Source organism: Schistocerca nitens, chromosome 12 (genome assembly GCF_023898315.1).
Source record: "Schistocerca nitens isolate TAMUIC-IGC-003100 chromosome 12, iqSchNite1.1, whole genome shotgun sequence".
NCBI lineage: Eukaryota > Metazoa > Arthropoda > Insecta > Orthoptera > Acrididae > Schistocerca > Schistocerca nitens.
Window position 1 is genome coordinate 22,043,192 of NC_064625.1, and position 27,261 is coordinate 22,070,452.

A 27,261-nucleotide genomic window follows, 5' to 3' on the forward strand; every position below is an offset into this window, starting at 1 on the left:
CATATTATATCCTCCTTTCAACATACTGTTCATTTCGTTCAGCTGCTCTTCCAGGTACTTTGCTTTCTCCGACAGAATTACAGTATCATCGGCAATCCTCAAAGTTTTTATTTCTTCTCCATGGATTTTAATTCCTACTCCGTTCCTCTGTTTCCTTTACTGCTCGCTCAATATACAGATTGAATAACATCGGGGAGAGGCTACAGCCCTGTCTCACTCCTTTCCCAACCACTGCTTCCCTTTCATGCCCCTCAACTCTTATAACTGCGATCTGGTTTCTGTACAAATTGTAAATAGCCTTTCGCTCCCTGTATTTTACCGCTGCCACCTTCAGAATTTGAAAGAGGGTATTCCAGTCAACATTGTCAAAAGCTTTCTCTACTAATGCTAGAAACGTAGGTTTGCCTTTCCTTAATCTTTCTTCTAAGATAAGTCGTAGGGTCAGTATTGCCTCACGTGTTCCAACATTTCTACGGAATCCAAACTGATCTTCCCCAAGGTCGGCTTCTACCAGTTTTTCCATTCATCTGTAAGGAATTCGTGTTATTATTTTGCAGCCGTGACATTAAACTGATAGTTCGGTAATTTCCACACCTGCTTTTTTTTGGGACTGGAATTTTTCCTGAAATCTGAGGGTATTTCGCCTGTCTCATACATCTTGCTCACCAGATGGTATAGTTTTGTCAGGGCTGGCTCTCCTAAGGCTGTAAGTACTTCTAACGGAATGTTATCTACTCCCGGGGCCTTGTTTCGACTTAGATCTTTCAGTGCTCTGTCAAACTCTTCACACAGTATCATACCTCCTATTTCCTCTTCATCTCTTCCATTTCTATAATATTGTCCTCAAGAACATCGCCCTTGTATAGACCCTGTATATTCTCCTCCCACCTACAATATATCACACAATTTAGCAATGCTCTGGCATTCGCTTTACTTCATTTTAGCTTGGTTGATATTGCTGGCAGCGGTCCACATTGTTTTAATTGCACTGACTTACGCTGGCCTCTTCATGATAATTTTCATATTGCAATATAATAGTTTGTATTTATAAACACTTACATTGACTGACCTGGATAGTGCGAATTATTCCCACAGTTCAACTAGTTATTCTATGCACTGTATACCTCATTACATATGTAAATATTATTTCCTCAACATTGATAGAGGTTATGAAATTACAAATACACTCCTGGAAATGGAAAAAAGAACACATTGACACCGGTGTGTCAGACCCACCATACTTGCTCCGGACACTGCGAGAGGGCTGTACAAGCAATGATCACACGCACGGCACAGCGGACACACCAGGAACCGCGGTGTTGGCCGTCGAATGGCGCTAGCTGCGCAGCATTTGTGCACCTCCGCCGTCAGTGTCAGCCAGTCTGCCGTGCATACGGAGCTCCATCGCAGTCTTTAACACTGGTAGCATGCCGCGACAGCGTGGACGTGAACCGTATGTGCAGTTGACGGACTTTGAGCGAGGGCGTATAGTGGGCATGCGGGAGGCCGGGTGGACGTACCGCCGAATTGCTCAACACGTGGGGCGTGAGGTCTCCACAGTACATCGATGTTGTCGCCAGTGGTCGGCGGAAGGTGCACGTGCCCGTCGACCTGGGACCGGACCGCAGCGACGCACGGATGCACGCCAAGACCGTAGGATCCTACGCAGTGCCGTAGGGGACCGCACCGCCACTTCCCAGCAAATTAGGGACACTGTTGCTCCTGGGGTATCGGCGAGGACCATTCGCAACCGTCTCCATGAAGCTGGGCTACGGTCCCGCACACCGTTAGGCCGTCTTCCGCTCACGCCCCAACATCGTGCAGCCCGCCTCCAGTGGTGTCGCGACAGGCGTGAATGGAGGGACGAATGGAGACGTGTCGTCTTCAGCGATGAGAGTCGCTTCTGCCTTGGTGCCAATGATGGTCGTATGCGTGTTTGGCGCCGTGCAGGTGAGCGCCACAATCCGGACTACATACGACCGAGGCACACAGGGCCAACACCCGGCATCATGGTGTGGGGAGCGATCTCCTACACTGGCCGTACACCACTGGTGATCGTCGAGGGGACACTGAATAGTGCACGGTACATCCAAACCGTCATCGAACCCATCGTTCTACCATTCCTAGACCGGCAAGGGAACTTGCTGTTCCAACAGGACAATGCACGTCCGCATGTATCCAGTGCCCCCCCCGTGCTCTAGAAGGTGTAAGTCAACTACCCTGGCCAGCAAGATCTCCGGATCTGTCCCCCATTGAGCATGTTTGGGACTGGATGAAGCGTCGTCTCACGCGGTCTGCACGTCCAGCACGAACGCTGGTCCAACTGAGGCGCCAGGTGGAAATGGCATGGCAAGCCGTCCCACAGGACTACATCCAGCATCTCTACGATCGTCTCCATGGGAGAATAGCAGCCTGCATTGCTGCGAAAGGTGGATATACACTGTACTAGTGCCGACATTGTGCATGCTCTGTTGCCTGTGTCTATGTGCCTGTGGTTCTGTCAGTGTGATCATGTGATGTATCTGACCCCAGGAATGTGTCAATAAAGTTTCCCCTTCCTGGGACAATGAATTCACGGTGTTCTTATTTCAATTTCCAGGAGTGTATGTAGGGAAATTAAATGTCGCAATACATACTTGTATAACGTTATGTTACAAAAAGTGCTTAGTGTCCCAGAGGTGTCCACTTCTAGGTTACATTATCGCTGATCATATGAGATATCAGGCATGACATTTGAATTTATTTCTTCTTTACTAACTCCAGTCGCAACACACTTTGCAAACAGTATCAACTAATATCGTTGAATGTACATGGAAATTACATCAGTGTATGATACATAGTTCAGAAGAAACGACCTCATAAACATTGACGTGAAATTAAAAACATGATCGTGCTTAAAACGTAAAATGTTCGTATCAAGGTATCAATTTATTCTTTTCTTACTACTAACTCTCCTCGCTATTCATTTTATGTGTGGGAGTTAGTTGTGTGTGGAGGTTGTAATGGGACACCATCCTCTAGCATTACTTTTCCATTATTTTTCCAATTTTGGACAGACCAGCATTATCTCAGTTGCTTTTCTGAAAACTTTCGTATAATTTTATACAAAGTGTGTTTTATTTAAAGGTAAAATTTATGAAAAGGAATGACTTTATAAAATATTTTAGTTCGATTTTATAATCCAAAAGGACTACTTCTGAATGTACAGTGAAAATAAACTTTTTAGTAACATTTGAAATTATGAATTACTGGCACTCGTAAAATTCCTATTATTAATTACACCATCCTGTACTATTTACTGTCTTTATTTCTGGATTCATTTATGAAATAATAATTGAAATTAATGATGTAACAAACTAGAAGAAATTCATTTAAGAAATATTGTAATCCTCTTGTAACACCATGGCTTAGACACTACATACCTTTTGTTGATTCATTTAGCTTTCCATTTTGTTCAACATCCCTTCGTTGAACTTCTGTAATTAGTGTACAGTTAATTCGATACTGTAATGAAGTATAATCTCTGTAATGATATGTTTTGTCTTTCTTACATAATCTCTTTGGGTATTTTTAAAATTAAATAATTTTATTTAAATAATTTTGTGTAGAACTAGCAATATATGCAAATGTTCTGTTTTATTTAAAATGTTTGTTTGCTGTTATGTAAACTGCTGACCTTCACTTAGGGTTCTTAGTTATTTTGTATGTAAAAGGTGTTGTGGTCCCCCTCGGGAACGGAACTGTGTAGCGCGCGCAAATTGTGGTTGGCCTAGGTAGCGAAGGTGGAATTGAGTCAGTCGGGAACGAGCTACCAAACTATCAACTGCTCATGTAAAAGTTGTGTATTCTGTTGATTCTGAGAGAGGCTTTTCCTGGCGCTTTCCAATGCCTCGAATGTATGGATAAAGAGCTGGAGCTATTCTGGAATTGATGTCTATCATTGCCACCAAGAAATGACAGAGTCCGACCATCCTATCTGCAAATCCACCTACCAACATGTAATCGCCACCACATTGCGCAATCAAGGTAACGGATCACTATAATAATGTACAGTGAAGGACCAGCGCTTTGGCGGTTTAGTGTACTCAAATACAAGGTAAAATGTAACTGAACTCTTGTACCTACCGTGATTTATCCTCAGTCACATATCCACTTAGGGTCCCTCCCACACTAAAGTGCTTACCGCGTGTCCTTTATTGAAAGAAAGTTAATGTGGCAAGAGAGTGAGCTAAAGTACATGATGCTTGCTGAAAATAACTTTTCTGTTAAAACTGCTTATTAATATGTTGTTGCCAATTTCAAAATTAAAAGTTCTTAAAACTGAGGATAATAAAGTTTTGCTTACTAAATGATCACATTGCTGCTTGTTGCAAATAGCAAAAGGTGAGTAAGTTTCTTACAGATATGTCAAGTTGTGTTTAACTGCAGTAAGAGTTGAGAACTAATACCTCGTTTCTTTAGTCTATTGAAAGTGTGTTTAGTATGCTCTGTTACATTCGTCAAGATTAAGGGCCCCCCTCCACTGAAAGTAGTTCAAATGCACAAAGTTACTTAATTATAGCAAGTTTCAATTACTCGTCCTATTCAAGTGAACTTCTGTACAATATTGGACTCCCCTTTTGTATTAAAAGTGCATATTAATGTTGCAAGAGGATCTATAGTTCGTCTATTGTGCTCATGCTAAATAACAATTAATAGAAAGACCACTATCTATGAAAACAGTAACGTCTTTTACTCAAAATTCAGTGAGAGATTTTTTGTTAGTCAAATACATTCAACTTTCATTCTAAATAGAAAAGTATTTAGCTGACAGAGAGACTTAACTTATGACCAGTTCATAATTTTGCAGTGAACTACATTTACAATTTTTTTATAAGATAGGTAAATGTTTGAAAAGTAATATGCCTATTTTATGATTTTACAGTGAATATTGATAGTAATATTATTGAGACAATTCAGTCTGAACAAGCCTTCAAGGCAAAAGTATATGTCGTTTTCTGTCGCCATTATGCAAATAGCCATGTTATCTTATAACTGTTAGCATTTTCTTTAATGTGAACATGTGAAGGTGCCAGAGTTCGTTGCACTCGCGTGTGACAAACTATAGGTTGTGTTTGTCCGTTAAAGTTACTCATACTTATTTTCTTAAACAAGAATGTCAATAATTCTCACCGAGCGAGGTGGCGCAGTGGTTAGACACTGGACTCGCATTCGGGAGGAATGCGTCCGGCCATCCTGATTTAGGTTTTCCGTGATTTCGCTAAATCACTCCAGGCAAACGCCGGGATGGTTCCTCTGAAAGGGCACGGCCGACTTCCTTCCCATCCTTCCCTAATCCGATGAGACCGATGACCACGCTGTCTGGTCTCCTTCCCCAAATCAACAAACCAATCAATAATTCTCTTGCCTAATTAGGCTGGCGACCGTTTTCCTTACACTTTGAACAGTGTAGATAGGTAAAATATTGTTTGTTGCTGTTTAAATATTTACGTAATTTTGACTTTCACTTCCGATAAGCCACCTCAGTTAGGTACAACACGGTCAACATAACAAAATTCCTGTCAGAGGGTAACACTGCTCTGTTGCTTTATACCATAATTAATTTAACAAGATAGTTTTTATTTCGCGACCTGCCTCCAACTTTAGGGTTATGGTATAGCAGTAACGGACGGAAGTGTTATGCGTGGCTTTTCCATGACAGGACTAATTGTTCTGTTGGGGCATGGTACGTAATAAACCAAATTTGGTATTTGATTGCACAAGCTATGTAAATGCTGTTGAAGTGTTATACTCTTGGAATATGATTATTTCCGCAAAGTATGAGAGTCATAAGCATGCATCTGATGTGATTGGATGTACACTCCTGGAAATGGAAAAAAGAACACATTGACACCGGTGTGTCAGACCCACCATACTTGCTCCGGACACTGCGAGAGGGCTGTACAAGCAATGATCACACGCACGGCACAGGGGACACACCAGGAACCGCGGTGTTGGTCGTCGAATGGCGCTAGCTGCGCAGCATTTCTGCACCGCCGCCGTCAGTGTCAGCCAGTTTGCCGTGGCATACGTAGCTCCATCGCAGTCTTTAACACTGGTAGCATGCCGCGACAGCGTGGACGTGAACCGTATGTGCAGTTGACGGACTTTGAGCGAGGGCGTATAGTGGGCATGCGGGAGGCCGGGTGGACGTACCGCCGAATTGCTCAACACGTGGGGCGTGAGGTCTCCACAGTACATCGATGTTGTCGCCAGTGGTCGGCGGAAGGTGCACGTGCCCGTCGACCTGGGACCGGACCGCAGCGACGCACGGATGCACGCCAAGACCGTAGGATCCTACGCAGTGCCGTAGGGGACCGCACCGCCACTTCCCAGCAAATTAGGGACACTGTTGCTCCTGGGGTATCGGCGAGGACCATTCGCAACCGTCTCCATGAAGCTGGGCTACGGTCCCGCACACCGTTAGGCCGTCTTCCGCTCACGCCCCAACATCGTGCAGCCCGCCTCCAGTGGTGTCGCGACAGGCGTGAATGGAGGGACGAATGGAGACGTGTCGTCTTCAGCGATGAGAGTCGCTTCTGCCTTGGTGCCAATGATGGTCGTATGCGTGTTTGGCGCCGTGCAGGTGAGCGCCACAATCAGGACTGCATACGACCGAGGCATACAGGGCCAACACCCGGCATCATGGTGTGGGGAGCGATCTCCTACACTGGCCGTACACCACTGGTGATCGTCGAGGGGACACTGAATAGTGCACGGTACATCCAAACCGTCATCGAACCCATCGTTCTACCATTCCTAGACCGGCAAGGGAACTTGCTGTTCCAACAGGACAATGCACGTCCGCATGTATCCCGTGCCACCCAACGTGCTCTAGAAGGTGTAAGTCAACTACCCTGGCCAGCAAGATCTCCGGATCTGTCCCCCATTGAGCATGTTTGGGACTGGATGAAGCGTCGTCTCACGCGGTCTGCACGTCCAGCACGAACGCTGGTCCAACTGAGGCGCCAGGTGGAAATGGCATGGCAAGCCGTTCCACAGGACTACATCCAGCATCTCTACGATCGTCTCCATGGGAGAATAGCAGCCTGCATTGCTGCGAAAGGTGGATATACACTGTACTAGTGCCGACATTGTGCATGCTCTGTTGCCTGTGTCTATGTGCCTGTGGTTCTGTCAGTGTGATCATGTGATGTATCTGACCCCAGGAATGTGTCAATAAAGTTTCCCCTTCCTGGGACAATGAATTCACGGTGTTCTTATTTCAATTTCCAGGAGTGTATTTTTGTGCGAACAATGTAATTTCGGCTTTGTTAGTATGAAAAATCAAAATACTGTATGATACAACACACATGTGAGAGAATGTATTTACATAAAACCAAATTCTGCAACAACGATCTTCAAATTTATTTAGTTCAATCCAACAGTGAGGCGCTAAACTGTGAGATTTTCAACTTCAAGAATCAGACCCCTACACAAGAAGCCATCTCAACATGGCAATCTGCGTAAACTTGAAAGTTTAGTGTAATCTCCTTTCTTCTCAAATCATGATAAAAGGTTAATGTGGACAATCGATGGAAGTAGAGAGCAGGGGGGAGATTACAAGGTGCAGTCGTAATTTTTTTTTTTTTAGTCACTAGTCTTCTGGCTGCATGGATGTGGTCCGCCACAAATTACTATCCTCTGCCAACATTTTCATCTCAGTGCAGCACTGGTTACCTATGTCCTCGGTTATTTGCTAGATACATTCCAATCTGTCTTCCTCTACAGTTTTTGCCGTCTACAGTCTCCTCTAGTAGCATGGAACTCGTTCCCTGATGTTTTAACAGATGTCCTATCATGCTGTCCCTTCTCCTTGTCAGTGTTCGCAACATATTCCTTTCCGATTCTGCGCAGAACCTCCTCATTCCTCACATTACCAGTCCACCTAATTTTCAACATTCATCTGTAGCACCACATATCAGATGCTTCATTTCTCTTCTGTTCCGGTTTTCCCACAGTCCATGTTTCACTATTATACAATACTGTGGTCCAAAAGTACATCCTCAAAAATTTCTTCCTGAATTAAGGCCTATGTTCGATACTTCTCTCGGCCAGGAATGCCGTTTTTTCCAGTGCTAGTCTGCTTTTGATATCCTCCTTGCTCTGCCGTAATTGGTCATTTTGCTGCCTAACAAGGAGAACTCCTAAACTTCATTTCCGTCATGACCACAATTCTGAAAATTTCTGGTAATATTTATTTATTGCTTGTTTAACCTGATTAGATTGAGGCCTTCAGGGCCTCTTGCATCTGATCAGGAGCAATACATACCAAACAATTACAGAAATCTTAATAATAATAACTTCAGACAAAGAAGAAATGAAATTGAAGCGTGATCCTTAGTGGTCAAGTAGCAAATAAAAAAAATACTACTGATGATGATGATGATGATGATGATGATGATGATGATAACGGCGTGGTATGGACCGAATAATGTCTGAAGGAAGTGACACCATGAATCTTGCAAGGCTATCCACAAATCCGTAAGAGTATGAGGGAGTGGAGATCTCTTTTCAACATCACGTTGGAGGGCATCCCAGATATTCTGAATGTCCATGTCTGGGGAGTTTGGTGGCGAGCGGAAATGTTTAAACTCAGAATAGTGTTCCTGGAGCCACTCTGTAGCAATTCTGGGCGTGTGGAGTGTCGCATTGTCCTGCTGGAATTATGTTCTTCGGAATGCACAATGGACATGAATGGATGTAGTTAATTAGACAGGATGCTTAAATACGTGTCAGTTGTCAGTTGTCAGACGTATCAGGAGTCCCATATCGCTCCAACTGCACACGCCCACACACCATTACAGCCCCCACCAGCCTGAACAGTTTCGTGCTGACATGCAGGCTCCATGGGTTCGTGAGGTGGTCTCCATACTCGTACACGCCCATCCGCTCGATAAAATTCGAAACGAGACTCGTCCGACCAGGCAAAATGCTTCCAGTCATCAACAGTCCAATGTCTGTGTGGACAGGCGGGGGTGAGGCGTAAACCTTTGTGTCGTGCAGTCGTCTAGGACACACGAGTGGGCCTTCGGCTCCGAAAGCCCATATCGATGACGTTTCGTTGAATGGTTTTGCACGCTGACACTTACTGATGGCCGAGAACTGAAATCTGTAGCAGTTTTCGGAAGGGTTCCACTTCTCACTTTCAACGATTCTCTTCAGTCGTCGTTGGTCCCGTTCTTGCAGTATCTTACGATCGCAGCGATGTCGAAGATTTGGATTCCTGATATTCATGGCACGCTCGTGAAATGGTTGTACGGGAAAATTCCCACCTCACCGCTACCTGGGACTGCAACACCACTTTCAAACTCACTTAAAATCTTGATAACCTGCCGTTGTAGCAGCAGTAACCGATCCAACAACTGCGCCAGACACTTGTTGTCTTAGACAGGCGTTGTCGACTGCAGCGTTGTTCAAAAAATGGTTCAAATGGCTCTGAGCGCTATGGGACTTAAACTTACTTTACTTTTTCGTGTCCGGAAACTACAATTTGTTTGCCCAATATTGAGCAATGTCCAATGCTTCTTCTTTAGCCAGCCATAGATCGTCGAGGGTGCATCTGTGCGGGCAGGCTGGGCATTGTAGGAGATGTTCCATGTCCTGTCGAGTGCCGCAGTCGCATTTGTCGTCATTTTCGTCCAACAAACCCCATTTGATCAGATTAGATTTCACAGGAGCCACCCCAGTTCTGATACGGTTAAGCATTCTCCAGGTTTTCCAATCACCAGAAACGCCGCTTGGTGGGTCCTCTCTTAGTGGATAGTAGATGGGGGGCTCATCTAAGGCGCAACTTAGGAAACGGCGTCTGGATTTGAGTCTGCTGGGGCCACACTCTAGGCCAAATATTGAGTGACGAGCATCAAAGGTTTGTTTTAGCTTTTCGGTATGTTCATGGGCTTTCCTACGAGAGTCAGGGTTTGTGAAACCTGCGGCCCTGTAAAGATTTTCTATGGGGGTAGGTTTCATGCAGCCTGTCACTATCCTGCATGTTTCATTCAGGCTAATATCTACCTTTTTTGCGTGGGCGGATCTGCACCATACCGGGCAGGCATATTCGGCAGTTGAGAAGCACAAAGCTTGGGCTGAAGTTCTGACCACGGTAGGTTTTGCACCCCATTTGCTGTTGGACAGCTTTCTTATTAGGGAATTTCGTGCTTCTACTTTTTTGCGTGTTTCTTCGCAATGACATTTGTATGTCAATGTTCTGTCCAGCACGACTCCAAGGTAGCTGGGAGTATCTGTGTGTTCTAGTAATGTCCCATCCCAGGTAACATTGAGCCTGTACTTTGCCTGCCTCGAGTTCAGATGGAATGCACTCACTTGAGTTTTGGAGGGGTTGGGTTTTAGAGAATTCTTTTTGTAGTAGGTTGACATTATAGAAAGGGCGGTTTCTAGTTTCTCCTCGATGGCTTCAAACCTGTTGCCTTGAACTGTTATTGCCAGGTCGTCTGCATATACAAAAGTTTTGGTTTTGTCTGGAGTTGGTTGGTCATTTGTATATATGTTGAATAGGATTGGCGCCAACACGCTCCCTTGGGCGAGCCCATTTTTCTGATTCCGCCATCGACTTTTTTTCCCCTCAAGCATTACGAAGAACTGTCTATTTTGGAGCAGGGATTCGATTATCTTGACTAGGTGGTAGTCTTTCAGGGTCTCGTAGATTTTATGCAGTAGTGTCCGGTGATGTACTGTATCATAGGCGGAACTTAGGTCGACTAGTGCCAGCCCGGTGATTAGTTTATTCTCAAACCCATCCTCGATATGTTCCGTCAATGCTAGAATTTGACTGGTACAAGACTTTCCAGGTCTAAAGCCTGCTTGGTGTGGAATTAGCTTCGAGTCAACGATCTTGTCTATTCTGTTGAGGATCAATCTTTCATAGAGCTTAAACAGATGGCAGAGAAGGGTTATGGGTCGATAGCTTTTCGGAGACTCTGGGTCCTTCCCAGGTTTAAGGAGAGCCACCACTTTTGACTTCCTCCACAGTTTCGGGATTTGAAAGGTTTCACGGCACACGTTAAAAAGTCCAAGTATCCAGTCCCTGGCGCCAAGGCCGAAGTTTTTAATCTGTTCCACGCAAATATCATCAAACCCAGCGGCTTTCCCATTCTTCATGGTATTTATGCCATTGTTCAACTCTCTCATGCTAAATGGTTTCTGGAAGTTGGTGTTTTCCGTTGTCAGTAGGCGTGTGATTTTAGTTTTCTGACGTTTGGAGTTGAACTTGCCGTTTAGAAGGAGTTGGTTGGCCACCTGGTTTGGAGTTACGTTGGCCGGGGCCTTGCTTAGCCTTGGGTCACCATCCAGTTTCTTAATCAGGTTCCAGGCTATTTTGCTACTTCGGCACATATTCATTCTTTCTAGGGTTGCTATCCACTTCTTCTCGCGTGCCTCGCTGAGGGCTGACATTAAAGCTGTGCCACAGGTGATGGTTTCGTCGCTGAATGGGTCTTCCGCGAACAATTCTTGATACTTCTCCAGGATGTCCTTTGAGGCATTTGAGAGCCCTGGGATATAGTGTTGTCTGCAACCCCTAGGAATATATTGTCTAGATACCTTTCGCAGAGTCTCAACAAAGGTAAGGTAATTATTTGGTGTTGGGGTCAGACTGGCTGATTCCTCATCCAGCGCTTGGGAATATTCTGACCACCTAGCCTTTTTAAAGTTGAATCTCCTACGGAAAGGTATTTTGGTTGTTTTGATTGTTGAGTAGACTTGGATTCCAATAGGTCGATGTTGTGTCTTTGGGAATGCATCATATACTCTTTTGCAGCAGGTGTCGTAGATGTTCCGGCTGACGAAGCAAATATCGGGATTGTAACCTCGCTTCCTCGCCTCCACGTGTGCATTTTACTTACATGCTACATAGAAGAAAGTAAAATGCCGGCGCTCCCCGGAAACGTTGCCCAATGGGACAACGGCCAAACCTTCCACCACCGGAAACCAATGCAATGGGACTTAAAATCTGAGGTCATCAGTCGCATAGAACTTGGAACTACTTAAACCTAACTAACCTAAGGACATCACACACATCCATGCCCGAGGCAAGCTTCGAACAAGCGACCGTAGCGGTCGCTCGGTTCCAGACTGAAGCGCCTACAACCGCTCGGCCACATCGGCCGGCTGCAGCGTTGTATTCTGCATGTTTACATATCTATTTGGATACGCATGCCTAGAAGTTTATTTGGCGCTTCAGTGTAAGAGGGAGTGCAGTGACAGAGAAGACTGTAGAGGAAACATATAGTGTGGAAGTCTCTTTATATTTCGGCACTTAGCCGATATTTAGCAAACTAGGTAGGAAAAAAGTTCCAAAACAATCAATCTTGTGGCATATGTGACTCAGCAAACGAATGACCTCCTTGCCGTTAGGGGCGCTAGTGCATATTTAGCTGTCAGATGGTAGCAGCTTTCACAGCAGTGGGTGTCGTGATTACAGTAGATAGCGAGGTACTGCCGGCAGCTGTTTTGCTAATGAGACGACACAAGGGCGGAGAAAAGCTTCGGCCAAAAACAGCGCCAATTAGAGGAAAGCGGGAGGTGGTTGGAGGTTAGGTTTTGACTAGTGGCTGCAGTTCGCCAGACACACGCCTCATCTCACCTAATTAAAACAAGCTCCTGGGCGCAATCTGCCGAACCCGTGTTTTACAGACCTAGCGACTACTTTGTTTACAAACATGCGCAACACCTAAGCACACCGGACACAGGATTCAACGCCACGTGTTCACTTCAGGCCACATCTGGACTGCAGCTTGTAGTGTCCCCACAGAAAATACCCTCTACCACGCACCAATTAATCATTTTCAATCGAACCATCCACATTCATTCACTTTGGAAAAGTTATCTGATCTGATTTTCTCGTAATATATGCGGCGACAGCCCGACGACGCCAAAGTATTTTCTAGTGTGTTTATTCTTTGAAATAACAGAGATGCATACATGCATTCTCCATGGTTGTTAGAGTGGTAACTAGGACAGCTTCTGGAGTATCTGTTGAGGGATTGACGTGTTTCTGAGAGATACATATTCTGCTTTTCTTCTCGCTAAAGCGAGCGAATTAACATTTGTGCCGCTAGCGGTGTGGTTTGAAGAGAAAGAGACTGTAAAAGGAAAATAATTAAGGTGTGGAATCACCGGAGATCTGGATATGTAATGTAGATGGATTTAATACACAACTTCCTCCATAAATAAGGTTTGTGACTTTTTTGTTCTGGAGTGAATGAACGAATCAGTTTTTTCTGAATCATTTGATGATCACGTTGGCCCTGTAATTAGTGGGGAAGTTTCAGCTGTGTCGAAGAGAGCCTGCAATCACTGAGTCTGTGTTAAATCGTCCAAAAAGGCTTCGTACACATCTGGAATTCGCAATATTTCGTAAAAGGAACAAATTGTCCAAACGATTGATTCTCCCGACTGACTGCAGTGTTTAACACTAATAATAAATGTAAAGATCTCTTAAAGCAAGCCAGCCGCTGATTACCAAGACGAAGGACTCCACCAAAGATCCTATTTGGCTGATTTCACGTAATGAAATATTATATTAAAAACTGTACATAGATAAAGGAGAGAAAGAGAGAGAGCGAATGAAAATAGAGATAATACTAACAATCCTCCATTAGTCTAATTTTTCGCCGGTCTTATCACGGATCAGCCAAGAACTGGGAGGGCCTTACTTTACTGTATAGATTTATGTGTGAAGGTGAAGGGATCTTAAAGGCAACAGATACACGTCTATACAGACAAGACATTACACAGAGATAGCGGCTAGGTGCATTCATCATCTATTCTTAGATAAAGAGACGGCAACTTATTATCCGAACATTAAAATGTTAAAAGCTCTTGGGAAAAAATTAAATTAGAAGAAAAATGTCTTCACGTATCTTATGACGGTAGTGCACCAAAGCTCGTAAATATTTGAAAAATGACATCATCCGCCGACACGAGCTGCTGGTAAAAATATATCATACAAAAAAAATAGCACCAATTGGTGTTTTCTGTGGCTTATCACAATAATTCTCTAGATAGCCTGAGGTTCCGTTTGATTATAGCACCTATGCCTGCGTTTAGTCAGGATTCTCCATTCTGCTCATTGCTGTGGTGCTGTTCCTGTACAGTTGCTGTTCCAATTGAGGGGGATTACGAAGTGGAATGAGGTGTGAGTAGGAATTTGGACTGAGGAAGGAGACATGCTAGGATAGCCTGTGCAGTTGTGGAAAACTACTGCGCCAGGAGAGCGTAGTGGTTAGTACATCTACCAAGTGAGCCGGAGAGCCGGGTTAGAATCCTGTCCTCGGTACAAATTTTCATTCTTCCTTCAGTGTGCATATACAGGGTGATTTTTTTTTCCTGTGTATAAACCCTAGGAACTGATCGATGAGAGGATATGGAACAAAAAAGTTCTACTGCACTTGTAAGGTGGATATAATTTCGCACCAAGCAATCATCTACATACTTTGCTGTGATTTACATCCAGAATTAGGTGTCATTTGATAGGTTGTACAATCGTATATATGAATATTTAAAGAAGACTGACATTGTCATCTACACCTTGTAAATAGTTGTTAATGCCTATTGCATGAAAGGTGATGGATTGTCTTTATTATCAAAACAGCGTAATGAATGATTGCCTATACTAGCAGAGGTTGGAACGCCAGTGGAAATGAAACGGCAGGCGTAACTCAGGCCCTGGGTGGAAAAGCCCGCGAAAGTGCGTCGGTCCAGCTTAACACAGGAAGTAGCCCAAGACGTACGGTCGGTTGTAGCGAAGCCGGAAGGATAACCGGATAATACTTCGGCAACGCTGAAAATCTTAGACGCGACAGAGAGGAACGAGAAAGCGTTACCTTGGAAATCGCGCAGTCTGGGTTATTTCTGAGGGTTTTTAGATATTTACTCTGAGAAGCGTACCATTGTATCAATTCCTGATTAACGGCGTTCGGTATTTCCTCGCAAAGTTTCCATGCTGGACAACCAAAAGACTAAAATATGGTTATAATTACATCTAGACGTTTCGCTGCCTACAGGAGTCATAAATATCAACGGGGACAGTTGAAAAATGTGTGCCTCAACCGTAACTCGAAACCAGGACCTCCTGCTTACATGGCAGACGCTCTATCCGACTGAGCCGCCGAGGACGCAGAAGATATTGCGACTGCAGGGACTTACCTCTAGCACGCTCCCCGTGAGACACACTCTTTCCAACTTTATGCCCGCACGCTACATTTGTAGTGCCCCTGCCCACCATATTACTTGCGGCATTCAATCTACCGATTCCCGTAAGAGTCCGGGCTATTTGAGCGCACCATGTAAGTTTTATTTCCACTGAGGTTGCACACCACTGTATATCAGTGTTTGCTACGTAGATTGTGTCAGTCATCTCGTGTTATTTATATTAGATCACGTAGCCATAAAAAGGGGCAGATTTGGGCAATTGATCAGTAATATTAGTTACGAAATTCATTTGTATGTCTTTATGTCCATTGGACATTGATATATAAACACTTGTAATATATGAAGGCGTTTTAATCTACAATAAATGTATAAGCATATGCCAGCAGGTGTGGCCGTGCAGTTCTAGGCGTTTCAGTCTGGAACCGCGTGACCGCTACGGTCGCAGGTTCGAATCCTGCTTCGGGCATGGATGTGTGTGATGTCCTTAGGTTAGTTAGGTTTAAGTAGTTCTAAGTTCTAGGGGACTCATGACCAAAGATGTTAAGTCCCATGGTGCTCAGAGCCATTTGAACCACTTGTATAAGCAGAAACATTTATCAGTTTTTAGTTACTGGTTCTCTTAATCATTCATATGTTTATGTTATAATTTATCTTAAAAAGCATGGAGGAGGAAATATCAACATCAAGAGATCCTGAGATGTGCTTCAGGGGGTAGACACAGGGCCAAATCTTCATTCTCGCGTTCAGTATTTTCCAGTGCGAAGATTCATTTTTGTACCCGTCTGGAGTAGCATCTTAGAAACTTATGTCCGGAAATGCATAGTTTTCGTGCTAGAGACCATTTATCGAATCATACTTTGTTTGAGACTGCAGTCTAATACACGATGTACCATGTAGCCACAGTTACAGTATGTATGGTTTCCTCCTATACGGTGGCGCTGTTCCTCATACGTCATGCCCTCTCCTGCCATTGTCATTGGTATTGTTGTGTCCGATTCACTTCTCTTGCTGACTCACCTTGTAGTGGATGTGTTACAGCGTTGTGCACACTGGTTCCGTATCCGAATCGAGAGCTTGCCGACATGGTGTTCGCTTACGTAAAGGCAAACGGCAACGGGCGGCAGGGAGGCTGCAAGGTTGTATCAGGAGAGCTAAACCCACCGACAGCAACCACAGCATTCAATGTTTGTAATAGTGTTTCGCCGTTTGTCCGAGGCATGGTCGTTTCAGGAAGCAGGAAATAAAGGACATACCCGAAATGTTCGGACACCAGTCTTGGAGGAAAATGTGATAAACACTGTGGAAGGCGACCGCCGTGTCAGTACCAGGCAGTTGGCCCGCCAGTACAGGGTAAGCCAGACGACCGTGTGGAACATTTTCCATGACAATTGTCACTAACCTCACCGCTTACAGCGTATGCAGGGCTTACTAGCGACAGACTTTCCATGTTGAGAGCAGTTTTGTCACTGGTTTCTTCACCAGGCAACCACGAGTCCAGTATTGGCGCCTGTTGCCTCTTTTGTTGCCTCTCTCGTTGCCTCTCTCGTTGCCTCTCTCGTTGCCTCTCTCGTTGCCTCTCTCGTTGCCTCTCTCGTTGCCTCTCTCGTTGCCTCTCTCGTTGCCTCTCTCGTTGCCTCTCTCGTTGCCTCTCTCGTTGCCTCTCTCGTTGCCTCTCTCGTTGCCTCTCTCGTTGCCTCTCTCGTTGCCTCTCTCGTTGCCTCTCTCGTTGCCTCTCTCGTTGCCTCTCTCGTTGCCTCTCTCGTTGCCTCTCTCGTTGCCTCTCTCGTTGCCTCTCTCGTTGCCTCTCTCGTTGCCTCTCTCGTTGCCTCTCTCGTTGCCTCTCTCGTTGCCTCTCTCGTTGCCTCTCTCGTTGCCTCTCTCGTTGCCTCTCTCGTTGCCTCTCTCGTTGCCTCTCTCGTTGCCTCTCTCGTTGCCTCTCTCGTTGCCTCTCTCGTTGCCTCTCTCGTTGCCTCTCTCGTTGCCTCTCTCGTTGCCTCTCTCGTTGCCTCTCTCGTTGCCTCTCTCGTTGCCTCTCTCGTTGCCTCTCTCGTTGCCTCTCTCGTTGCCTCTCTCGTTGCCTCTCTCGTTGCCTCTCTCGTTGCCTCTCTCGTTGCCTCTCTCGTTGCCTCTCTCGTTGCCTCTCTCGTTGCCTCTCTCGTTGCCTCTCTCGTTGCCTCTCTCGTTGCCTCTCTCGTTGCCTCTCTCGTTGCCTCTCTCGTTGCCTCTCTCGTTGCCTCTCTCGTTGCCTCTCTCGTTGCCTCTCTCGTTGCCTCTCTCGTTGCCTCTCTCGTTGCCTCTCTCGTTGCCTCTCTCGTTGCCTCTCTCGTTGCCTCTCTCGTTGCCTGACTGGTTGCCTGACTGGTTGCCTCTCTCGTTGCCTGACTGGTTGCCTGACTGGTTGCCTGACTGGTTGCCTGACTGGTTGCCTGACTGGTTGCCTGACTGGTTGCCTGACTGGTTGCCTGACTGGTTGCCTGACTGGTTGCCTGACTGGTTGCCTGACTGGTTGCCTGACTGGTTGCCTGACTGGTTGCCTGACTGGTTGCCTGACTGGTTGCCTGACTGGTTGCCTGACTGGTTGCCTGACTGGTTGCCTGACTGGTTGCCTGACTGGTTGCCTGACTGGTTGCCTGACTGGTTGCCTGACTGGTTGCCTGACTGGTTGCCTGACTGGTTGCCTGACTGGTTGCCTGACTGGTTGCCTGACTGGTTGCCTGACTGGTTGCCTGACTGGTTGCCTGACTGGTTGCCTGACTGGTTGCCTGACTGGTTGCCTGACTGGTTGCCTGACTGCAGATGAGGCACGTTTACATGGAGTGGTATTTTCAGTTTCCATAACAGTAATCTGTGGTATAGTATCCTGAACTGCTATGTTATGGTGACAGTGAATCATCAGCATCAGTGCATCCAGAATGTGTGGACCGGGATAATTGGCGACCGTATTTTGGAACCAGTCTTTCTCCCACATCGCCTAACAGGCCAGAACTATCTTGTTTCGAGAAGGTAACTTTGCTTCTCCTGCAGGAAGAAGTGCCACTGATGATTCGAAGATTATGTGGCTGCTACACGATGGTGCTCCTGTCTACTTCACCGATAACATCCAGAAGTGTCTCAATTTTGGATCGATGGATCAGACAAGGGGATCCAGTTGCATGACCTGCTCGTTCACCAGGTCTCAACCCGTGCGATTTCTGGTTGTGGGACCATCTAAAAGGTATCGTGTATGTAGAGCCTATTCGAGATGTGGAAATGCTGGAGCGGTGTATTCGTGTTGCCTTTGACACTGTTCGGATGCACCCTGGCCAACATGAACGTGTGCGTTGAGGAACATGGAAACCATTTTCAACAGGTCCTGTAACTGTGGCTGCATGGTAGAGTGCGTATTAGACAGCAGTCTCTGTAACAATATATGATGGAATAAATTGTCTCTACTATGGAAACGATGCATTTCCGGACATAAGTTCATTAGGCTTTTTTTAGTTCCGTATCCTCTCATCGATCACTTCCCAGAGTTTGTACAAGGTGGAAAAAATCAACCTGTACACAAACAGAAGTTCTATGGAATTGACAGTACAGCCAACCAATGGATAACGTCATATCTGACAAAAAGATAAGGCAAGTTGTACTTAATAATTAAGCCGATGTAAGCAAGCGAGATTCTTGTAAATGTGGGTTTCGATTAGGCCTTAGGGTCATTTTTCTTTTTCATACACTACTGGCCATTAAAGTTGCTGCACCAAGAAGAAATGCAGATGATAAACGGGTATTCATTGGACAAATATATTATACCAGAACTGACATGCGATTACATTTTCACGCAATTTGGGTGCATAGATCCTGAGAATCAGTACCCAGAACAACCACCTCTGGCCGTAATAACTTCCTTCATACGCCTGGGCATTGAGTCAAACAGAGCTTGGATGGCGTGTACAGGTACAGCTGACCATGCAGCTTCAACACATTTCCACAGTTCATCAACAGTAGTGACTGGCGTATTGTGACGAGCCAGTTGCTCGGCCACCATTGACCAGACGTTTTCAATTGGTGAGAGATATGGAGAATGTGCTGGCCAGGGCAGCAGTAGGACATTTTCTGTACCCAGAAACGCCCGTACAGGCCCTGCAACTTGCGGTCGTGCATTATCCTACTGAAATGTAGGGTTTCGCACGGATGGAATGAAGGGTAGAGCCACGGGTCGTAACACATCTGAAATGGAACGTCCACTGTTCAAAGTGCCGTCAATGCGAACAAGAGGTGACGGAGAGGTGTAACCAATGGCACCCCATACGATCACGCCGGGTGATACGCCAGAATGGCGATGACGAATACACGCTTCCAATGTGCGTTCACCGCAATGTCGCCAAACACGGATGCGACCATCATGATGCTGTAAACAGAACCTGGATTCGTCCGAATAAATGACGTTTTGCCATTCGTGCACCCAGGTTCGTCGTTGAGTACACCATCGCAGGCGCTCCTGTTTGTGATGCAACGTCAAGGGTAACCGCATCCACGGCCTCCGAGCTGATAGTCCATGCTGCTGCAAACGTCGTTCAACTGTTCGTGCAGATGTTTGTTGTCTTGCAAACGTCCCCATCTGTTGACTCAGGGATAGAGACATGGCTGCACTATCCGTTACAGCGATGCGGATAAGATGGCTGTCATCTCGGCTGCTAGTGATACGAGGCCATTGGGATCCAGCACGGCGTTCCTTATTACCCTCCTGAACCCACCGATTCCGTATTCTGCTAACAGTCATTGGATCTCGACCAACGCGAGCAGCAGTGTCTCGATACGATAAACCGCAATCGCGATAGGCTACAATCTGACCTTTATCAAAGTCGGAGACGTCATGGTACGCATTTCTCCTCCTTACACGAGGCATCACAACAACGTTTCACCAGGCAGCGCCGGTCAACTGCTGTTTGTGTATGAGAAATCGGTTGGAAACTTTCTCTTGTCAGCACGTTGTAGGTGTCGCCACCGGCGCCAACCTTGTGTGAATGCTCTGAAAAGCTAATCATTTGCATATCACAGCATCTTCTTCCTGTCGGCTAAATTTCGCAATTTTAATGGCCAGTAGTATATATGTTAACGTAGTATCGTCTAATATACAACAATCAGAATTAGTTCGTTTTGTGGATGACGCTAGTATCGTTAACCAATCTAGACACTATTTCTGCCAGATAAAAACTGTATGGCGAAGCAGGATTCGAACCTGGAACCCTTGCCTGTTAAAGGCAAGTGCTCTGCTGGCTGAGCTATCCAAACACAACTTCAGTTCTGCCAGTACCTCATTCCCTACCTTCCACGAAACACACCAGTGTCGAGTAGAAATTCAATCTAGAATGCGAACATAAACGCAGAACAGAATAAGTGGTAAATAATTTTCTTAAAAGTGTTACTGAGTGGTTTCCTGCAAATGATCTCACGTCTGTTTCAAGAAGTTACAACGCATTCAGTTCTACATATTTAGTGATGCTACATCAATGGTAAGGGTAACACACACTTAGAAACTTAAAAATTTTTAGTTGTTCGTATTGATGAGGAAACATTTAGGAACTCCTAAAACGAGTTAGTTCAGCCACATTGCACTTAGACTCACTGCAAATTTTGGGGACAATCAAATCATATTTTCATTCAATAATGTCGTATGAAATAATGTTGTGGGTAACTCATCTTTGAGAAAGAAAGCCATCATTACTTAAAAACATGCTGTAACAATAAAATGTAGTGCTCAACCGCAGTCAACTCGTAGACAGCTGTTTCACATGATAGGAACTCCGACCACTGTTTAACAATTTTTTTCCCTCATGATGTTTGTGATGTAAATGATCCGCTGCAGCTCAAAAGGAGCAATGATACACGCAACTAAGAGTACAACACCAGAAGAAAAAAATTACGTTCATTACTCTAAACGGACGCACACTGCTGCCAGCAGAATTTATGACCTACCTAAGGGTGTAAAATGTCTGACAGAGAGCGAAGTTAAATCTGAAAACCAACTGAAAAAGTTTGGTTCAAATGGCTCTGAGCACTATGGGACTTAACGTCTGAGGTGGTCAGTCCCCTAGAACTTAGAACTACTTAAACCTAAGAAAACTAAGGACATCACACACATCCATGCCCGAGGCAGGATTCGAATCTGCGACCGTAGCGGTCTCGCGGTTCCAGACTGTAGCGACTAGAACCGCTCGGCCACCCCGGGCGGCCTGAAAAAGTTTCTCCTTGACAAATCCTCCTATTCAGTAGAAGAATCTCTATGTGTAAAAAGTGCTTAGTAGGAATTAATAACTCACATTTATTCAAATAGATTATTTTGTAGACGTTATATGGCCATACTCACATATGACTGCAACGTGAGTGTAGAATGACTCAGCCGCGCGGGATTAGCCGAGTGGTCTGAGGCGCTGCAGTCGTGGACTGTGCGGCTCGTCCCGGCGGAGATTAGAGTCCTCCCTCGGGCACGGGTGTGTGTGCTTGTCCTTAGGATAATTTAGGTTAAGTAGTGTGTAAGCTTAGGGACTGATGACCTCGGCAGTTAAGTCCCATAAGATCTGACACATTTTTTTTTTACTATGACTCATTCTATATTATTACACATAATCGTAAAAATGATCTGTGGAACATGAAACTAACACCCAGCTCTTGTCCATAGACCGTCACCAAGTGTCATAAAATATTTACAACAGAATACAAGGCGAGATAAATCAAATGGCTCTGAGCACTATGGGACTTAACTTCTGAGGTCATCAGTCACGTAGAACTTAGAACTACTTGAACCTAACTAACCTAAGGACAGCACACACATTCATGCCCGAGGCAGGATTCGAACCTGCGATCGTAGCGGTCACGTGGTTCCAGACTGAAGCGCCCAGAACTGCACGGCCACACTTGCCGGTTTTTTTTTTTTTTACGTCATAGTTTTTATGTCGGCTCGTAAGCTGTTGTAAATATTACGATACCTGATGATAGGCTGTGGACCAGAACTGGTTGTGTAACAAAGATTATTTTTTTTATGTACAGCTTCTGGCGGTGAATCTTGACGATTTTCGGAAGTGTCTTCTGAGCCGTGTGTGGCTCGTGTTCGTGCCATGTCTTATTTAACACCGTCTTTACCCTACTGCCACCTCGTTATGTTAATTCTCAATTACTGGCCTTGCCTGCCCGTGGGCGGCAGCAGCAGCGCTTATCGATATAAGCCCTGCCGTATTATCTCTGCTGGACTGCCATTTCTTGCTGGTCGTCGTGTGTCGTCAGAGTTGTAACGCGTCAACAGTGGACTTCGGACCTGGCAGTCGTGCAGTTGGGACGCGGCAGAAGTTTGGTCGCGTTGGAGCGGCAGTGAGGTTCGGATAGCCCTGACTCTCCCGACCTTTGCCGGCACACATGGCTGGGGACGGTCTCGGTTGATCGTCGGTTGGTCGTCTTACCGCACGACGTGTGTTTGCTCGGCGATCGCTTATGGGTCGGCGGTGTGTGTCTCAACCCGTGGTTCGTCCTCGTGATTGCACAGTCACTGCTTTTAGCATTGGTCGCGTTCTTCGTACAACTGTTTGTGAAATTGTGTGTACCCTGTGATGCCGACTGCCCAGTTATTTTAGTGCTGTCACCGTGCTGATGTGTAGCAGTTGGTCGGTTGGCGCAGTCGCGTCGTAGCACCAGTGGGGCATGCAGCACCAGGGAGGCGCGGACAGCCATCACTCGCCGATGACTGCCAACACACGTGATTTGAGTTGGGGACGACTTTGGTTGATCGTCGGTCGGTCGTCGTGTCGTACGACGTATATTTGGCCGGCGATCGCTTATGGGTTGGCTGTGTGTGTGTGCGCCAATTCGTGATTCGTCCCTGTTTTGCACAGTCACTACCGTTAGCATTGTCTAGTTCTTCGTGCAAGTGTTTGTGAAACTGTGTGTAGTTTATGGTTTGACGGACAAGTTGAAACGTCCCCCTTGGAAAATTATAAATTACTGTGCTGGTAAACCTCTTACGGCCGGCCGCGGTGGTCTCGCGGTTCTAGGCGCGCAGTCCGGAACCATGCGACTGCTACGGTCGCAGGTTCGAATCCTGCCTCGGGCATGGATGTGTGTGATGTCCTTAGGTTAGGTAGGTTTAAGTAGTTCTAAGTTCTAGGGGACTGATGACCTCAGCAGTTGAGTCCCATAGTGCTCAGAGCCATTTGAGCCAAACCTCTTACGTTATTTGATTTTCCAACAGCTGAACAAAACTGAACGTACTCAGACATTTCTCTATTTAGTTATTCTGATCACCACTAAACTAGCACACAATATTTTTACCGCAACGCAATCTGACTTTCAATAATCCCTACAAAAGAATGACCCTGACTAACAATAACCTATACCTTTCATGAATCACTTACCTCACAAAAATCTTTGTTACTCGAACTACTGCAACACAGCGAACGCCAATACTGGCAACTGAATAAAAGATTCTAAGTACGGAAGGCACTAACTACTGATAGGGATAGTCAGCAAATGAAAGATTTTGATAGACAACAAACAATATATTTATTAAAAAACTAGAAACCCGCCTCGATTGCGAAAAAAGCACCTAGTGTTAACCTAGGTTTCGGCGTAGATAACCACACCTTCTTCAGAACAATAAAATCCACAAGTGCCTAAGAAGACCTTTGTCAATGATTAAAAGAACACCATAGCTATACATTTATAAACGAAAAAAAGGAAAACGCAAACAGTACATATGTACAAAGTCTACACCGCTACTTAACTTAGTGGTGTAACCTCCACCTCACACCGGTCTATGTTGATTAAGTTAAGTAGTGGTTTAGACTTTGTACATATGTACTGTTTGTGTTTTCCATTTTTTCGTTTATAAATGTATAGCTATGGTGTTCTTTTAATCATTGACAAAGGCCTTCTTAGGCATTTGTGGGTTTTATTGTTCTGAAGAAGGTGTAGTTATCTACGCCGAAACCTAGGTCAACACTAGGTGCTTTTTTCGCAGTCGAGACGGGTTTCTAGTTTTTTAATATATTAACCAACGATTGCTGACGCGCTGCGATGTTGAAGGTTCTTAAACAATGTATTTACCTTAATAGTCCTCAAAATATATATATATATATATATATATATATATATATATATATATATATATATATATATATATGATATCCGGTGTTACAAATTTACTCTTTCTGATGGACACACGTCCAGGTCGTCCGCTCTCAAAACTCCGCCGTCTCTCTCCCCACATCCACCACTGCTGGCGGCTCACCTCCAACGGCACAACGCTACGCACTGTTCCCATCCAACTGCCCAACACTACAATAGCGAATATTCCAACAATGCCAACCAGCCACAGATTGCACACAGCACAGTCAGTGATATTCATACAGAGCACTACGTGGCGTTACCAACATAAAAACCTAAACAGCCTACTTACAAAGTTATTTAAAGTTGTTGGAGTACTGGCTCCGAATTGGTCGGTTGGTATGGAGTAGCGAGGAGGGATAGGAAAGCCACCACTCGCCCGACGAATGCCGACACACACGTTTCAGTGGCAGCGACCTTGCTTGGCCGTTTGGCCGGTCGTCTGATTAGACGACGTGTATTTGGGTCGTCCACCTCTTACGGGTTGTCCGTGATCCGTTCTCGTTGTTGTTCCAGTCTCCGCTGTTAGCATCGTTTGAGTTTTGGTGCAAGTGTGGAGTGGAACTGATCTTGATCATTGGTCTATTGACTGTCTGTCGGTTGGGTTGTTGGATCGACAGTGGTTGGCCCGACTGCCTGTCTCACCTAAGCGAGCGTTAGTGTTTGAATTCCAGGCCGACCCTCGAACATCTGAGCACCCTTGGGTGTAGCGCCCAATTTTTTAAATTTGTTCTTGTAGTTTGTACTTGTATGACTTCTAGCTGATTTTTGTTTTAAATTAGAGTTGTTTAACTCTTAAGGCCTTCAGCATAATTCAAAGAACTGTGTCACGTAAGGCCTTTGGCATTTGAAAAATTTTAATGTTGTTGAATTTTAAGTTTTGGGCCTTTGGCCGATTTTGAGATTGAGTTATTTGCTCTTAAGGCTTTCAGCCTAAATTAAAGAACTGTTTCACGTAAGCCATTTGGTATTAAAAAAAAAAAAAATAATCTTATGGAGTTTTAAGTGTTAGGCCTTCAGCCGATTTGAATTTAACTTGTTTACTTCTACATCTACATTTATACTCCGCAAGCTACCAAACGGTGTGTGGCGGAGGGCACTTTACGTGCCACTGTCATTACCTCCCTTTCCGGTTCCAGTTGCGTATGGTTCGCGGGAAGAACGACTGCCGCAAAGCCTCCGTGCGCGCTCGAATCTCTCTAATTTTACAGTAGTCATCACCTCGGGAGGTATAAGTAGGGGGAAGCAATATATTCGATACCTCATCCAGAAACTCACCCTCTCGAAACCTGGACAGCAACCTACACCGCGATGCAGAGCGCCTCTCTTGCAGAGTCTGCCACTTGAGTTTGCTAAACGTCTCCGTAACGCTATCACGCTTACCAAATAACCCTGTGATTAAACGCACCGCTCTTCTTTGGATCCTCTCTCTCTCTTCCGTCAACCCGACCTGGTACGGATCCCACACTGACGAGCAATACTCAAGTATAGGTCGAAGGAGTGTTTTGTAAGCCGCCTCCTTTGTTGATGGACTACATTTTCTAAGGACTCTCACAATGAATCACAACCTGGTACCCGCCTTACCAACAATTAATTTTATATGATCATTCCACTTCAAATCGTTCCGTACGCATACTCCCAGATATTTTACAGAAGTAACTGCTACCAGCGTTTGTTCCGCTATTATATAATCATACAATAAAGGATCCTTGTTTATATGTATTCACAATACATTACATTTGTCTATGTTAAGGGTCAGTTGCCACTCCCTGCACCAAGTGCCTATCCGCTGCAGATCTTCCTGCATTTCGCTGCAATTTTCTAATGCTGCAACTTCTTTGTATACTACAGCATCATCCGCGAAAAGCCGTATGGAACTTCCGACACTATCTACTAGGTCATTTATGTATATTCTGAAAAGCAATGGTCCCTCCATTGAGAAAAACATGCTGTGTTCTGTCTGCTAAAAACTCTTCAATCCAGCCACACAGCTGGTCTGACATTCTGTAGGCTCTTACTTTGTTTATCAGGCGACAGTGCGGAACTGTAGCGAACGCCTTCCGGAAGTCAAGGAAAATGGCATCTAGCTGGGAGCCTGCATCTAATATTTTCTGGGTCTCATGAACAAATAAAGCGAGTTGGGTCTCACACGATCGTTGTTTCCGGAATCCATGTTGATTCCTACAGAGTAGATTCTGGGTTTCCAGAAATGACATGATACGCGAGCAAAAACCATGTTCTAAAATTCTACAACAGATCGATGTCAGAGATACAGGCCTATAGTTTTGCGTATCTGCTCGACGACCCTTCTTGAAAACTGAAACATCCTGTGCTCTTTTCCAATCATTTGGAACGTTCCGTGTACCTACGGCTGTTAGAAGGGGGGCAAGTTCTTTCAGCCTAACTAAAAAACTGTTTTACGATAAGGCTTCCCTTTTAAATTCTGATTATGCTTGCGTTTTAAGTTATTGGCTTGCAGCCGTTTTTAAATTAAAGTGGTTTTCAGCCGGTAATTAAGTGCCAAAGATTACAGCTGTGTGTTTAAAAAAAATTCTGTTGGGCTCTTGTAGTGCTTGAGCAATAAATAAAGTTGTATAGTCGAGAGTAACTGACAGCCCCTTATTTTGGCCCCTTTCCACAATTTAAGTTACCTGTCCTGACCTGCGAATAAGCCAGGTGTCTCATCTTTGTCTTAAGAATGTTGTGGGGTGTCCTAACACAATCGTAAAAGATGTAGATGTAACCAGTTTGTGTGGTCTTTATTCTTGCGTAACCAGAAGCGCCGGAACGAAGACGAAAAACGGAAGTACAGAGAAGGCGGTGGAACGACGTCGGCTAAGGGTGCGCTGATTAGGACCGCGCCACAACTGGGGCGACACCTGATTAGATTAGATTAGATTAGATTAGATTAGATTAATT

The 27,261-nt window shown here is 45.2% G+C and overlaps 1 protein-coding gene across 1 annotated transcript in view; it reads right to left on the reverse strand.

Annotated features, from left to right (window-relative positions):
- LOC126215327 (circumsporozoite protein-like) overlaps nt 1–27,261 on the reverse strand; it is a 97,647-nt gene that overhangs the window by 42,194 nt on the left and 28,192 nt on the right. The window contains exon 3 of the mRNA XM_049942009.1: nt 16,737–17,996. Within this exon, the coding sequence (XP_049797966.1) occupies nt 16,737–17,996 (1,260 nt within the window). The remainder of the gene's footprint in view (nt 1–16,736; nt 17,997–27,261) is intronic.